The sequence below is a fragment of the Dermatophagoides pteronyssinus genome, unplaced genomic scaffold, assembly GCF_027571235.1.
Source record: "Dermatophagoides pteronyssinus isolate colony J.1.1.1.1 unplaced genomic scaffold, Derpt_VIB-CSIC_2022.12 sq0017, whole genome shotgun sequence".
Taxonomy (NCBI): Eukaryota; Metazoa; Arthropoda; class Arachnida; order Sarcoptiformes; family Pyroglyphidae; genus Dermatophagoides; species Dermatophagoides pteronyssinus.
In genome coordinates this window covers 501,100-518,803 of record NW_027461541.1, presented here as the reverse complement: position 1 = coordinate 518,803, position 17,704 = coordinate 501,100, and the positions used below count along the sequence as shown (strand labels likewise).

Below are 17,704 nucleotides of genomic sequence, written 5' to 3'. Positions count from 1 at the left end.
TAATGTATTTTCCCTCACTCTCTCCTTCTCTCTATCTATCTATCTATCTATATAGATGATGTATTAACCCTTAAAAAGCCAATCGAATTAGATAAAAAAATTTAAACTGATATTATTTATCTCGAGAAACAACAACGTAACAAACTACGAAGACTACGACCAGACAATCGAAAGAAGCGAAAAATAACTTTTATTTGTTTCAAATGTTTAGAGAGAAATGGAATGAAACGAATGAACGAAAAAATCGAAATTGAATTTGAAAGCAATTTAAAATTAATCTCATTCTTTTTTGGGTTTTTTCTGGGTTAGTTTTTCTTCGGGATGTTTCATTCTGGTTCTGGTTCTGGGAAAACTTTTTATACAATGAATTCAATGAGGATGATGATGAAAAAAGATTAACTCGTTGATCGCAGTTGTTGTTGTTGTTGTTATATTTGTTGTTGTTGTTGTCAAATATGAAAAACAACAACAACAACAAACTTTCTATTTATTCCAACCAAAAAAAAAAACGGAAATAAATATAACGGGTGTGTGTAAATAGTCGTCGCCATCGTGGCTGTAATAATGATAATAAATTATCATTTTTTTTTCAAAGGAAAAAACTAAACTAAACCATCATAATACCTGTAACAAAAATGAAAAACAAACACCTTGTATACCGGGCCAAAATGTGATGTGTGTTTGTATACAGGTGTGGACCGAATTCTTTCTTTTCTTTTTTGTAACATTTTTTTTCGGTTGTTGTTGTTGTTGTTGTAAATTACAAATTATTCTTGTAAAAAAAACCAAATTACTAATGAATACATACTGGGTGAATGAATGGGAAAAATAAAAGGTGGAAAACAAACTGAAAAACACAGAAACAAACAAACAACTTAAGCTCATTTCATTTTCATTCATTCATTTTTTATTTATTTATAACGGTACGGTCAATCATCAATCATTTTTCTGGGTTTTTACTTCCAATATTTTTTGTATGTGTGTGTCTGACATTTATATCGTTTTGTTTCATTTACAACCAGGTTCTTCATTCATTCATATATAACGTTCCAGTATATCTTGTTTAGTTTGTTTTTCTTTTTCATTTTCTTCTTTTCGTTTCGTGTCTAAATGCTCCTGGATCAACAACAACAACGATGATCGTTTTTCGATCATCATCATCGTTGTTTGTTTGTTATTTGTAACGATGAGAATTGATCCAGTTGTTGTTGTTGTTGTTGTTGTTCTCATAAAAAAACAACAAACAAACAAACAAACAACAACAACAAAAGAATAATAATCTCTAGGATTATTACATATGACACACACTTGAAGGATGAGATACAAAAACCTCATCATTACAATTTTGAACTGAAGAAAATTTTTGTTGTTGTTGTTGTTGTTTACACCCTTACAAAACAACAACAACAACAACAAGACAAAAAAGAAACAAGGAATATTCTTTATTAAGAGATAAACAAGCAAACAAACAAGAGAATCCTGATCATCATCATCATCATCATCATTTGATTAATCAATCAATCAAATCGAAACGAATCGATTATAATGTCAAAATGAAATGAGAGAAAAAAATTTCTTGAAAACTTTACTTTTGACCGAATGTTGATGGTGAAATTCAAGTTTTTTTTCCAAAAAAAACTAAACTAAAATAAACCGAAAGAAACAAAACAAAACAAAATGGATGAAAAAACCAGAAGATAGAAAATCATCCATCTTAAGTCGATGATGATGATGAAATTTATTTATTTATTATCATCGTGATGATGATGAAACATCCCTGGATTCAAGTGTGTGTGTGTGTAGTTTGGAAGCAAAAAAAGTTGAAAACTTTCAAGTAGCATCCATAGGGGACATCATCATCCTATGCGAAAGAATCATTAATCACATAAGAATTATTATATGCGAAAGTAGAAAAAAAAACTAACCGAAAAGTTTGAGCAAAGAAAAAAATGAAATGAAAAAAAATATTGCATTCATGTCATCATCATCATCATCATTGAGAATAACTAAGATAGAAAGGGAAAAGGTGTTTGTAAATTCTTTATGAAAAAAATAGGAAATTCTGGCGGAAAGAATGGCCTGGTTAAATTCTTTTTTTTCATTAATTCTGTACGCCAAAAGAAATCGATTATGATGGAATTTTTGGTTTCTCTGGTTCTGGACTCTCAACCAGCACTGGATGATTCTTTGTTTATTTATTTATTTAGAGTTTTTTTTGGTGATTCAAAGAACCAAAAAAAAAAAAAAAATTACTAATTTTGGATGTAAAATGAATGAATTGAATGGAAGAACCAAAACCCAAAAACAAACAAACAAATAAACAATGAGAACAGAGAATAAATATTCGTGGAAAACCAAACAAACATCATTTTTTTTTGTTGTTGGGATGCTGAATGTGAATTAAAATATACAAAGAATGAGAAGAGAGATGAGAGAGACCCTAAAGAGCAATTAATTATTCTAATTGATGAAATAAAAACTAGATCGAATCGAGAGAGAGAGAGAGAGTGAGAGCAAAAGCAAACAAACAAACATTTTTAGCAATTGTGAATCAGGGAAAAAAACTGAAGAAAAGTAAATCAAGAATCCAGAAAAACAAATTAAAATCACAATGTTACCATCGATGATGATGATGGTTGAAAGAAAGAAGCCAGCCAAATACGAAAAAAAGAATACGAAAAAAAAAAAACAATCAAGCCATTCAATTTTCAAACGAAAAAAAAAATAAAACATTCAGCATTCGATATAGTGATAGAGAAAGAGAAATGAAATGAAATTCGACCAGAAATTCACCAGAGATTTCCAACAACAACAACAGTGATTGAATGAAAACGTTGAAATAGTCGTCGATGATAATTTCCATTTTCTACCATTTTCAACCATAACTGTATCATATCGTATCATATTCATCGACAAAATACGAAACCAAATGAAAAAAAAACCTCAAAAATGATAACTTGATGAAAGTTTTTCAATGGTTTTTGTTTCTCGTTTTGATTTTGTTTCTTGTTCCACATGGAATAAGCAAACAAAACCAAACATTTTCTCAATTGATTCGTCTCGGATTACGTGAAAAATGATGTATATATTTTTTTGGTTAGTCCATTTGGTGAAAACATCATTTTTGAAACTGAATATTTAACCAGAAAAAAAAACCAAAACACAAAAATGAAGGGGGTGATAATGAAAATTTATGGTGAAAAAAATTTTTCAAACATCTCTTGTGACCAATATGATCATCATTATTATTCTGATTATGAATCAGTCATTCAGTCAGTCAGTCGTAAATATTAGTAAATTTATAGTGGGTATTTTTTTCTGGTTTTCTGGTTTTTGGGTTTTTTGGTTTTTAAAATCATGATAATGATGATAATATTAATGATTACAACGAAATTCAATCTAGAATATGATTATTATTATGAATAAATTTCCAATGATGATAATAAATTGTTGATGGGTTAATGGAGCGGAAGATTTTGTTTTGCTATTTCCATTCACACTAATCACACGAATTGTGTTGAAATAGTTTTTGTTTGTTTGTTGCGGTAATGGTGAAGCGATTTGGAAAAATTATTATTATTATTTATGACTTTTTATTTCGGAATAAAATAAAATAACCGTAACCAAAAATCAGTAAAAAAGTTCATTTAGGTTAAAATAGCCGATAAATACACACAGTCGTTTCTTGTTTTTTTCACTTTTTTTCACTGGACAATGATGAAGGTCAATTTGCACGCAATCGATAATGGACCCCAAAAGCATTGCGCCTACAGGAAGCTTCTGGAAAGAATTTTCTCTGGTTTTCCTTAAAACTAAACCAAACTAAGCTGATATTCTTGATGTGGAAGCCATTAAAGAAAAATTTTCATCAAACCAAGGGTCAACAATTTAATGATGTTAACAATAATATTGAAAATCGAAATTCAATTCTCAATTGATCGATCGATACAAGTCACGCGGCTATTTGGCCAAGAGAGAGAGAGAGAGAGAAAGTGAAAAACATAAAATTCATAAACGGAAACCAAACCGAAAAAAGCATCCTAAAAACATTAAATGATCATCATAATTTCTTATCATCATCATCATCTAATGGCAATAATAATAATGAACAACTTAAAACCAAAAACCAGAAAAAATCCATTTTTGCGGTTTTTGGTCCAAAAAAAACGCTATTTTCATCCAATATGGTCAAAACAAAAAATCTAACCAAGACTAATTTAGCATCATCATCGTCATCACAAATTCAACGAATCGAATAAAATTATTGATGAGCAACTGACGGGGACCAAAAAAAACAAATTTCTAATTCAATCAAAAACTGAAAAATCAAAACTCAAAACTCAAAAAAATGAACATCATACAGGCCAAAAAGACTAAACAAACAAAAACAAACAAACGAAAAAAAAGTTGAGGGTTTTTTTTCGCAACGAAAAAAAAAATCTGTGATTTACAATGGAAATATCATGCATCATGCATATACCATAATCAAAGAAAATGAAAATGAAAACGAAACGAACGAGAAAAAATTTGCATAAATTTGCATATTTTTTTCTTCCAACCATGTTCTTATGATTACTGAACGTATGATGATGATGATGATGATGATGATGATTACACACTTTTGATTCAATTTCATTGGGTAACAAGAAGAAAAAGAAAAAAGAGATGTATTCAAGCTCACACACACCATCACCATCATCATCAGAATTTTTTTCGTGAAAGATTTTTTTTTATGGATGCGGATGATGCGAATGATGATGAAAATGAGATGATTTAATTTGCAATAATATTCATCCTTGCTTACTATTCGTTTGTCTATTTAAGCATCCAAAAAACCCAAAAGCCAATATGATGCTTTCAATCAGGCAAGCATCATTTACAAGCATCCAACAACAACAACACAAGGGTTCCAAGAATTTTTTTCTTTTCTCATAATTTAGCTTCCTTTCTATCTGCTTAATGGTTAAATTCTTTACTTACATAATACATTATTATTGTGATTATTATTACTTGGTAAAATTTTTGGGATTCTAAATAAAAGATTCTGTTAAATAACACTGAAGTGCACACATATGGCTCAAATTTTTATTATCAAAAGAGAATCGAAAGAATCTCTATGGATTTTCAATGTTTTTTTTTGTATGTTTTCAAGTTGAGAAAACTAAAAACAAACTATTTCGACACGATGTGTGTTTCGTTTTTGTTTTTTTCCACTTCATTAATGATTTTGGTCATCATTATCATCACTTTCCTTTTCTCTCTTTTAAATAGACATTTTTTTGGTTATTTGATTAAAAAAAACTTAATCAATCAACCAATCAATCAATATTAGTATCAATCATATAATGAAAACAAAATAGAAAATAATATTCATTCAGTTTCTGCAATGAAGATTATCTGATCTAAAAATGATGAATTGAAATGAAAATCAGATTGATATACATACATAGATTGTATATTTATCTAATCGGATTGATTAGGCAATGATAAACCCTCCATTCAACTGAAAAAGCATCATATTTTTTTGGAGAAAAAAGCAGAGAGATGATCACCTTTTCTTTTGTTACGAATATGATGAACAGAACAGAAAGTCAAAACCAAAAAGGAAAACCAAGAATTTACCTAATACGATTATAATGATATGATATGCACATCTTAATCGACTTTCAAAACTTTCAAACACTGGCCATTTTTTGTTTTTGTTTAAAATCTTTCGTTTTTCATTGCCACAAACATTCTAATTATCATCATCGATATCAAACAAACAAACAAACGAAAAAGAGACGATAATTTTTCTTTTTGGTCATTCTGGCGAAAATATGAAGATTTTACACTCTCCTTATGATGATCTTTTTTTTCTTCTTTCAAAGATTCTCTGTGTATCGTTTAAATCGACTAGGGTTCTTAACAACAACAACAACAACAACATTATAATGATGATTATCGACAACAACCATGATATAGAAGGATAGATAAAGTCAAGAAACACTTGGGAGAAAAAAAATTGACATCATTACGAGAAAATCTCTCATTCAATTCGATATTTTTTTCCATCTGATCATCAAATCAAATCGAATCGAATTGAGCAGCAATCAAATCAAATCAAAATCAAATTGTGAAATGAAATGAAATAAAAAAACAAATTTCCAAACGAAAAAAATCGAAATTTACAAGCAAACAAACGAAAGCAAACACAAGCAAACAAATGCAAGTCAATCACAATAAATTCGGGACCCGGTATTTCATTATGATCATCATCATCATTACTTGAAATAAATTTGATTCTGTTTTCGGGAATTTTCGGGCAATCATCATTATCATTGATTCACCTGCTTTTTCGGTGATCAGTAAGATTCTTGATCAAATTCCTGTCAATTTGGATCCGAAAGGAAGAAAAGAATGAAAATAAGGAGAGAAATTGAATACGGGACTCATCTGGCATCATTTTTGGGAACAAAAAAAAACCGATTTCCACTTTTTTCAAGATTAAATATAAGGGAGAAAAGCCTGAACCAAGTTTCTTGTTCATCGAAGAAATTGATCCAAACAGAATCCTGGTGAATGATTCACTTTAATCACATAACAGCAATAATCCATTTTCCAAATCAAATCAAGCAAAAAAAGAATATTTCAATGACATTCGTAACAACACTGTAGAAGATTCACTGAAAAATCTTGAATTAAAAAAAAACAAAACTTTCATATTCTCTTGATATTCTATTGGCGAAAAGAAGAAATTTACAAAACTCTCTTTTTGAAAACTTTGGGGAATAAACCAAGTTAAAATAATAATAATAATGAAATAAGGGCTACCCATTAAGCTTTTCCAAAAGAAAAAGAAAAAGAAATTGGATTGATGGAAGGCCAAAAAAAGATGAAAATTTTTTTTTTTTTTGGCAACCTTATCATCATCATCATCAACGTTTCATTTTTTTGGAAATGCAAATGTAAATATGCCGAATAGAAAAAAGATCAAAGACGAAAATGGAAATGGAAATTTATTTATTCCGGAAAATCTATAACATTCTTTTCATTTCAATTTCAATTTCAATTCAATTCGATTCGAATGTTTTATTGGATTGGCCTTTTTTTTTATTTACGTTATTTATGAATGTTAATGTAAAAGTAATGTGTTTTTAGCTAAAGAATAGAGAGGGAGAGAGAGAGTGATGGTGATGTAAGAAAAAAATTCCTACATTTCAAATTCTCGAATAATTCTGGAATTTTTTTCACTCTGGATTTTCCATTAGATTTTTCTTTTCCCCGAAAAAACGAATGACCAATTCTTTCGATTCTTTCGACAACAAAGAATAAGAAGAAAAGACAATGATGGATTAACCGAAAAACAAAACAAAGGCAAATTCGCATTTTGAATGGAGAAAAATCATCATAATTCAAATGTGCGAGATTTTCATTGAAAAATAAGATTTTTTTTGTTTGTTTCGATAATCAATCACATTAATCACCACCAATGCCACCAACAACAACAACAACAACAATGACATTGACAAACAGAAAACAAAAAAACAATGTTTTTAAAAAATGGACACACAAAATGACAATTCTTTACAACAACAACAACAACAACGATGATGATTCAGAATTTGGAATTTTTCATTTCGTTTCGTTTTTTGGTTACTGCTTTGAAACAAACTAATATTATATATTCAAAAGTAGGAAAACGAAACGAAAGCAAATAATAAATGATCAAAATGAAATTCATGGCATCGTTTTTTTCTGTTGAAAAGATGGATGTGCTTTTTTTCGTATGTTTTTTTTCTTGTTTTTTGTTTTCACTGATTTGACTTGAAAATGGAAAAACAAAAATTTTGAAGATGCTAATTTTGATGGATTTATGTTGTTGTTGACCATTTCGATATATGGGTCTTGTTGTTGCTTTCTTTCTTTCTTTTGGCCTAATAAATATTCGTTCGTTCGTTTTTTTCCCCAGTCGAAAATCCAAAGATGTCATGATGGTTTTTTGTTTGGCGATTGGGGAATTCAAAATAACGAAACAACGAAAAAAAAGATAGATTTTATCATGGTGAGCAATGAAGGAAAAAAAGATTAGAGAAAAATCTACCTGTTTGCATCTAACCAAAAAAAAAAAAAAATTGACTTTTTTGACCTTTGATTCATATATGGAGAGAGAAGTATGACATATGTCACAAATAAATCATTCATTCATTCAATATTAAAAATATCGATAGTATCGATGTCAAATGTCACACATTGTGTGTATCTATGAAATACTAATCTTATGGTCATTTATATGATGATTTCCATGTGTGAATGAGTCATCCCCTCAGCACTATATCGATAACGAAAATCGATAACTTTGAAACTTTGCAAAAAAAATATCCATATGGTAATCATTTTGCAGAAAAATCAGAAACAGAAATGACCAGAATTAAGACTCGAATGACTCACAACAACATTTGAAATACATTCATTTTTATGGTTTCCAGCTTTTTGTGACCGAAAAAGATTTTCAAAATTTATTAGGGCCATTCATAAACAACATTATTATTATTATTATTAACACCGTCAAAACAAATTAAAGGATGATGATGATAAATAATGTTTTTCTTTTCTTTCATTTGGTTATTTGAAAAAAATGTGGGGGAGATAAAACAAGCAAATAAATAAATATCATCAGTTTTTTTTTGTTTGGCTATTTTTCGGTTGTAATATGATATTTTTATTTGTTATTCTATGGAACTTAGATATACAGAAACTTTTTTCGATTCGTTTCATCGTCTATTGGAAGCTTCCATCATCATCAGTATACTTCTCAAATCCAAACTAAAACCAAACCGAATCCTCATGTTTCTCTATCCATCCATTCAGTAATTCACCATACTTTTTTTTTATTGATATGATGAAAATATTTGTAGGCTTTCTCTTTGTCTCTATGTGTGTGAGAGTTTGTCTCATTTTGGTCACACATCAGCCAAAAGCAAACACACACACACACACGACCCAAAATGAAATGAAACGATTTGATCCAACAGAAAACGAAAAAAAAAAACAGTTTGCCTGTCTATGTCTATGGCAATAGACGATCCATAACGATAACGATAATAATAATAAATAAAAAAAAAACTATCAGGATATATTCACAGCGAAAAACGAAAACGATGAATGTGAGTTTGTATGCGAGTGTGTGTGTATCCACTTAAGTTTTTATTTGAGTTTTTTTTTGGATTGCCAAACGCCAACGACTATCCTCCCGTTTTTTTGAATAGGCAATAATAATAATAATATCTATCGAATATAACTAACTAACTAACTAAATAACGGTTTGAGAGAACTGAAAACTTTCTCCCTTTGAAATAAAGTAGCATCGATATAACAGAATTAATAATAACTAACTTTCGAGTGAAATTCTTGAAAAGTGTGCGGTATGGTGTGATGCAGGGTTAATAATGAAATTTTTTTTCAATTCACAAGTAGGCAATTCGTCAATAAACTTGTCATTCACAAAAGTAAAAAAAAAGTAAAAAATGAAAAAACATACCCCAGGCTCTGGACATTGATTAACACTACCAGCAATATAATCCATATTTCTTGAATAAACACTACCATTATAACAAAGATGTATATTTTCAGCAAAACGTTGTTCAATATTATTGATTGGATATAAACAAACAGCTGATTTATCACCATTTGGACGATTAGTATGATCATGACTATTTGTAAATATACCAATTAATATTAATGAATTACGTTCAATATTTAAAGAATCTGAAAGATCAGAACCAGCTTTTATTAAAATAGCATCTTGTAATAGATTATAGTGTTGAATTTTCACTGAATCATCAATGTTTTGATGATGAAAATGATGATGTCTTTGATGATTGTTGTTTGTTGTTGTTGTTGTTGAATAACATTCCAATGTTATCTCTGTATAGGTATGAAAACCAGCATCACTAACACAAACACGTGATAAACGTGTTATATAACCCATTTCTTCTAATGTACGTAAATATGATCGCCGCTGGATTTGTGCAAAATAAACATAATCATTTGCATAAAAACCATATATATAATTTACAAGAAAATAATCACGTATATTTGAACTAATATCAACACGTGCACTATCAGCAAAACCACGATCAATTATAGTAAATAAACGATTTGATTCTAATGAACGACCAGATATTGCTGGTACCATATCACGATATGGTCCGATACGTGTATCAGTTGCAGCAACATAAAGAATTGGTGTTAGCTGTACACCAAAATATCTTGCCGGACCAACAAATGCAATTGTTGATGAATTTTCATCATTCGATGCAACCGGTAATGGTATTAATTCTTCATGTTTTGATATATCTTCTAAACGATGTCGGGTACAAGCACCTTGATGTACTGAACCACATACAATTAACATACGTGCATATGGTTCAATTAATAATATTTTATTTATATTATTTGTTATTTGTATTAAGCTTGGATCAATACCCGAACAATCAGATGGTGGACATTGTGAACTATCATGTATTGGTCCAGTACGAATTGCATGTTCAACCAGTAATTGATTTGAATCCAGCTGAAATATCCAATTTGATGCACCAACATAAATATTACCAGTTATTGAATCTAATTCAATATGTGTAAAATTTATACTTTTATTTGTTGTTGTATATGATCGTAATGTTGTTTGTAATGTTAATGATGATTCTATATTAACATCACCGACAGCATCATTATTCTTCATAGTACTTGATGATGATGGTGTTAAAATAGAATTTGTTGTTTTTGCACTTTTTAACAATTCCTGATGATGATGATTATGTTGGTGATCTTTTGATCCGATAATATCACGACGATTATGATGATGATGATTTCTATGTCTCAACGATGATGATAATATCGTTGAATTTGTTGTTCGCTGATGTTGATCTCGAAGTTGATGAAGATGATGATGTTTATGTCGTGAATTCAAATGTAAACATAATGATGATGATGATGATGTATCATTTTTGACTAGAATATTTTCATTATTATTATTATTATCTGATAAATTTATACATAATATTTGATTGATTGTTATGGTTGTTGTTGTTGATAATAATGTTATAATTATAAATATCCAAATAAAAATAGATGATATTCTTTGTTGTTGTTGACGTTGTTGTTGTTGACATTTACCATCTCTTCTTCTTTTTGTTGTCGTTGTCAACATTTTCGTCGTTGTTGTTGATGATGATGGTGGTCGACCATTCAATGTCCATGGCCAAAAATTATTATCATCATCATCACTACTAAATGTTCTATGATGATGATGGTGATGATAATCACCATCTTTACATTTGTTATTAGCCATTTTTGTTTTTTTTCTTATTGGTTATTCATAGAATTTTTCCCATCATTTTTTTGTTTGTTGTTTGATGATTCTTAATCTTCAATCTGAAATCTGAAGAATATGGAGAATTTTAAAGAATTTTGAATGATGAGTGAAAAGAGGAAAGAATCACAGCTAAATTGAAGCACCACACTGTATTTCTCAACCGAAACAAAACAAAACAAAAACACTATTCACTAAACAACATCATCACTTTATTTCATTTCGTGATCATTTCATTTAACCAATCAGCAGCAAACATGGGTAGAAACAATGATTATGTTTTCCAGCAACAAACAAACAATGTAATTCACGATTAAATCAATCAATCAAAACAAACAATGTATCATGTTAATGAAAAAAAATTGATGCGGCCTCCGATCAGCAGTCAGTGTTCGAAGCATCCATCGAGATGAGTCAGCCTTCAGTATCGATGACACGTGATGAATAAATTTTCTTCCCAAAAAAATTGATAAAAAAAAGTTATGGACCGTCGTCGTTTGAATCATTGATTGATCGATCGATGGTGATAATGTAACCATAAAGTCACGTGTGTGGGTGGAATGAATGAATAATGAATGGATGTTAATGAATTGAACGCCCACTAATTGAATTGAATGTTTGACAAGTCAATTCAGTGTTGATGATTTTTTTCGACCTTTTTTTTCGCTCCAATTTTCAATATAGCACCGTTGTTGTTGTTGTTTTGGGTTGAAAAAATCCGATTAAAAATCAATCGACCATAAATCCTGTTCTGTCCAGTCTTCGGTTTCTTCGGGATTTATTAGTGAAATCTAGTGAAAACAAGAAAAGAAAAGAGAAAAAAAATCTTGGTTAATTTTTCAATCAAAAAAAACAAAACAAAAAAATCAATGTCAAATGGCCACACACAAGGTGTGTAAGTGTGTGGAATTTATTGAATTTGCCAAAAACTACGAAGAAAAAGAAAATTGAATTTTTTCATATCAAGAAAAATCGCATTATACAGGAATATATTTCTACCTGTGTGTGTGTTTTTTTTTTTTTTTTTTTTTTTTTTTTTTTTTTTTTTAAGGAGCTTAACTCCAAAATTTTATTAATATTTTTGAAAAAAAAAGAAAAAAAAAAGGATAAGATAATGAAAGAAAAGAAAAAAGAAAAATTTGTAACAATTTAGTTTTAATGTAAAAATATGTGGAAAAATAAATTTCGACTTTTGAGTATTGAATATATGTTCTCATATTATAGATGAGTTTAAGTTTATTAATTTTTTATGTATATCCATTGCGAATTGTTCGAATTTGTTTTCTCGTAATAAATTTACCATTAAATTTTCAATATTATCAATATTTACAGTATTGTATGAATCTAAAATGTCTGTAAAGATTGGACAAGACAATAAATGATTATAATTTTGGTCTGCCTCACAACTCGAGCAGCGCGATGTCGATCCAATATTGAATTTTTTAAAGAGATGGTCGCGTGTAGGGCCATGGCCTGTGGTCAAGCTCGTAATTGCTTGGTTGATGGATAATAATTGGAAATTTTTATTTTCGTTGAGTATGATCACTAACGGTTTAGTACAGTTTTGTTTGATGACATTCAAAATTTGCTTAGATTCGTTTTTTATCAAAATTGAAAAACTTTTCTTATCGTAGAAGTTGTGACTGGTTTTGATGTTATCGGAAAAAATGTTGGGAAATTCTGATGTAGATTTGTAATTGATACACAACGTCAGTGAATATTGATTTAGTAATTGATACAATTTGATTGTATTTGTTGAAACAAACGTTTCTGATGTTGTGAGGTAAGTTTTTTTTGGGCATCTTAAAAAGATGGAAGTATTTGGTTGCAAATTGTTCAATACCGTTAGTTTTTTGATTGATTTTTTTGTCGTATTGATAATTGCTTCTTCGATACCGGTGTGTGAGTAATATTTGGTGTGTAGACAATTTGTCGTAGTATCATTATTAGAGGTAAAATTGGCTACGCAATAAATGAATTGTTTTTCGTGTTTATAATTAATATCAATAATTATTCTGGTGTTCTTCGGTTTGTTTTTTGTTGGGATGATTCTATTATTCAAATAATTGATGATTGATCGATGATGTTTCTTTGGGTATAAATTATTGATTTTTTGTTTACATTTTATGATTTCGATGATTGGGATTGTATTGGTCAATATATTTATACAGTTTATAGGTGTTGATCGATATGCATTGATGGTGTTTCTAAGCATCGCGTTGTCAAGTGTTGTAAGCATTCTTTTCGATCGATTATTTATTTTGTTGAACCATAGTTCAGCTGCGTATAACAAACTTGGCTTGACAAAGCAGTTGTATAAGGTGATGCGTTTTTTGCTGCTCAGACCGAATTTTGCTGATACATAATTTTTAAGAATATTCATATATTTGTATGCATCTGATATTTTTTTGTGCACGTGTTCATCAAATCTAAGATTATGTGAAAAGATAATGCCAAGAATTTTTGTTGATTCGACACTATTAATTATTGTGGTTGTTGGTGGAATGATTTTTCTTTTTGATATGAACATCACGTTCGTTTTATCTTTGTTGACTGGTATATTATTGTTTTGGGCCCAATCAAAAATAATTTGAACAGTATTATTGATCAGATCGATTAGTTTTTGACGATCGGTGGCGGAAATGACTAGGGTGAGATCGTCTGCATAGGCTGTAGTGTTGATGTTTGATTCAGATAGGATATTTAGAAGATTATCCAGTGCAATGTTCCACAAGAGTGGTGATAGAACACCACCTTGAGGACATCCTCGTCCCGTCGGATGATGATTACACATTGTGTGATTTGTCTTGACAATGATTTTCCTATTGTTTAAGTAATGTGAGATAATTGAACAGATATATGTTGGACAGTTCAAATTGTCTAAAGAATTCATTATTAATCGGTGGGATGCATTATACCTGTGTGTGTGTGTGTTGAGGTAATGAAAATAATCTCAGGTAATATTAGATAATGATGATCATCATCATTCTGATGATTATGATTGATGATTTGATTTGCAAATGAAAAAAAAGCTCTAAATTCCTGTTCATCATCATCATATTCATTCATTGAATTTTAATCAATTTCAAGGACACCATCGACAATCGAAAAACGACAACCGAAAAAAAAACTAGGGTAACATCAAAAAAAAAAAAAAAGAATCCAATCAAACTTTTTTTCAATTAAACATTCAATGTTTTTTTGCTGTTGTTTTTCCATTGAAGAAAACCAGATGATAATGCCACCAAGACAGGCATCAAACATCACAGGCATCAAAAATTCTCAAAACCATGATCAAGATCATGATGTTGGTCTGTTCATGAACCAATCATGTTTGCCAAAAGAAAAAGTTTTCGTTGATCAAAAATAATAATTTATGATCATCATCATCGTTCGTTGCTGTTTGCTAAATTCATGGTGGCCAAACTTCAACTTGATCATGATCCATTCAGAGTTTTTCTGATTTTTCTTCAAGTTTTTCTGATTGCAGCCAGAAAAAAAATTCATTTTTTTTTGTTGTTTTTTTCGTTGAAAAATTTAAATTTTTGTTTTTCCAGCACAGAAAAACAAACAAGATTTGACTGATTTCATTCATTAAATTCTTGTTTTCAAAGAAAAAGTTTTTCAAAGAAAAAACTCCCTTAACACATACACACACCACACAGATAAGATAATGATGAGGATGATGATGATGATGAAAAATGAATCCAATTCATTAAAAAGACATGAGGTTTTCCTAATCGAATGAAAAATTAATTTTTACCGACAACGACGATGATGTTCAGGATTTTTTTGCAGTTTCAATTCAGTTCATCATCGATCAGTCATCATCATCATCGAAGAAAAAATTTGAAAATTTGAAATGAATTTTTGATCAACTTGTTGCTGCTTCTCCGGCTGCTGCTGATGGACCATAATTTTTCGTTTGACTAACTTAATCTGACTACCTTTTCTGGTACCTTGTAAATTCGGATTCATTTATCATCATCAAGATAGTGGTGGTCAGTCAGTCATTCAGCCATTCAGTCAGTCAAATTGATTTGGGGAGGAGAAAATTAATCAAAATCAATTTACCCAAAGTTGAAAAAAACGAAAAAAAATTTACCAAAATTGATTTTTCTTCTCTCTCTCTTGGTGTATTTCCATAAACATTTTCTTCAAAAGTTTCTTTTTTTCCAGAAAAAAAAATTTTGAACCCAAAAACTTTATCCAATTTCTATTTCTACCGATCTTAAGACCACATAGTGTGTTTTTTTCCCTGCTTTCTTCATTCAGTTCTTTTTTCTTCAAATAATTCTTATTTTGAGAAGTTCATAGGGCCATTCATTGATTCTAAATTGGTCATATTATTATCGAACTAGAGAGAGAGAGAGAATCACATCATCGGGGCCTATTTTCACAAAACTTGATGATGTCAAAGGTCAAAATAGGCGTTCAACAAAGAAGAAAGAAAAGAGGCCAGACAAACAACAAGATTGGCTTATAAGATGATGTCTGATTTGATAATGATGCTATAGAAAAATTTTTCAAGAAACATTTTTTCAAGAATTTTCTGAAAAAAAATTCTTGCAAAATTCATTCAAGCTTAAAATGTTAATGATGGCGATGGCGGTGGCGGCGGTGAATTTTTCGAATTCAAAATTCTGAAGCCAATTGAAAATTCATTCGACCATTTCGGACCCTCCACACATACACCAGTGAAACAAACTAAGAGAAACTAACCTGACAAACAAACAAACAAACAAACTTTCAATCAAACACCACCACCACACACCACCCTCTCTCTCTCTCGCTTTCGCTATTCTGCTTTTTCTTCACTCACTGAGTGGTAGTATTATTATCATTATTTGAAACTTCAAAGACGGCTCATCATTATCATCATCATCATCATGATAATCATAAAGCTTGCGTGTTTTTGTAAATAAACTAAAGTAAGTAAAGTAAGTAGGTAGGTTGGTTGGATAGACGAACCGAGAAAACCAACCACCATACACGAAATTCAACAATGGTGGCCCTTCGTTTTCGTTCGTTTCATTTTTGACCAAGCGAAAAATGCGAAAAAAAACATCAACCGAAATTCACACAAACAAACAAACAAACGACATCCGACAACATTCTTTCGGATTTCTTCAAGTCTGCAACCATGTCTGGTGTGTTTCGTTTTTTGTTTCATTCAGTGTTCGACAATCATGGCGGTCGTTCAAATCAATTTAAAAAATTGACAAGAACTTGTCATTCACATTTTACATTGATCAGATTCGATTGATTTTAGCTTTTTTCCAATTTCGAAAATTTCAAAAAATTCCAAACGACCAAAACGCATTTATCGTTCCATAAATATGATGATGTTGCTGATGATAATAAATCACGTGATCATCATCATCATCATCATCTTTGATTGAATATTGGGTTAAAAAAATCTTCAGTAAATAAAAAAAAAAAGATCAAAGATCAAACATCATGTAATTATTATTATTATTATTATTACCTGATAAAAAAAAGAAAAAAAGATAATCTTAAGATCGTGTGCGTTGGACAAACCTGACCATCATCCATACACACACGATATATCTTTGAAGAAAAAACATGGTTAATTGAATACCGATCTCTCTCTCTCTCTCTCTTTGGTCGTCGATAATAATTTCATTGAGAAGAAGAAAGACTGAATGTCTGAATGACTGAATGACTACCTACCTAATCTACACCAAAAAAAAAAAAAAAAAAAAAAAAAAAATTAAAATAGAAAAAGTGGCCATCATAATGATGATGATCTGATCAACAATGAATATCAAGAGGAAAAAATCCTGATTATAATGATGATGATGATGATGATGATGAAAAAGGCCACCCCAAAACAACAACAACAACAACAGGTAACAAGAACAGGTAACAAAAAAAAACGACCACCATCATCATCATCATCATGATTTTTATCCTGGATAAATTTTTTTTTCTTTTAAAAAAAAGAGGCTTGAAAAACATCGTTTATTTCTTGTTGTTGTTGTTGTTGCTGGAAAAACAACAACAACAAAATCAATGAAATCGAAAATGAATGATTTTTCAATCGGTAGAAGAAATTCCCCTTTTTTTTCACTCTTTGCAAACTACAGATAATGATATGCACACACATTGATTGATCAGACAAGCAAAAGAAAGAAAGAAAAGTCAGGTTTCATGAAAAAATCATCATCATCATCATTGTCGTGGACAACCGAACAACCGAACAACAGATGCAAAACCTGAATACAAACGAAAATTTTCTTTTCTTTTCTTTTTCTTCTTTTTTCTCGGTTGAATAAAAAAGTTATTTCATGATGATGGCAGCGATGATGATAATGATCTTGATTCATT

General features: G+C 30.0%; 2 protein-coding genes across 5 annotated transcripts in view; both read right to left on the bottom strand.

Moving 5' to 3' along the window:
- Positions 1 to 17,704, bottom strand: part of LOC113794156 (uncharacterized) — a 64,981-nt gene that overhangs the window by 37,757 nt on the left and 9,520 nt on the right. For 2 of the 4 annotated variants that reach the window (XM_075822389.1, XM_075822390.1), the window contains exon 2: positions 9,521 to 12,144. In XM_075822389.1, the coding sequence (XP_075678504.1) occupies positions 9,521 to 11,332 (1,812 nt within the window). In that variant the 5' untranslated portion in view covers positions 11,333 to 12,144. Of the gene's footprint in view, positions 1 to 9,520; positions 12,145 to 14,271; positions 14,475 to 15,116; positions 15,422 to 17,704 lie in introns of those variants that run through there. The other 2 variants (XM_075822392.1, XM_075822391.1) reach the window with 2 other exon arrangements.
- On the bottom strand, positions 12,473 to 14,263 carry LOC142645649 (uncharacterized). The gene has a single exon (XM_075822393.1). The coding sequence runs from the start codon at positions 14,244 to 14,246 to the stop codon at positions 12,567 to 12,569; it is 1,680 nt and encodes a 559-aa protein (XP_075678508.1). The 5' UTR covers positions 14,247 to 14,263; the 3' UTR covers positions 12,473 to 12,566.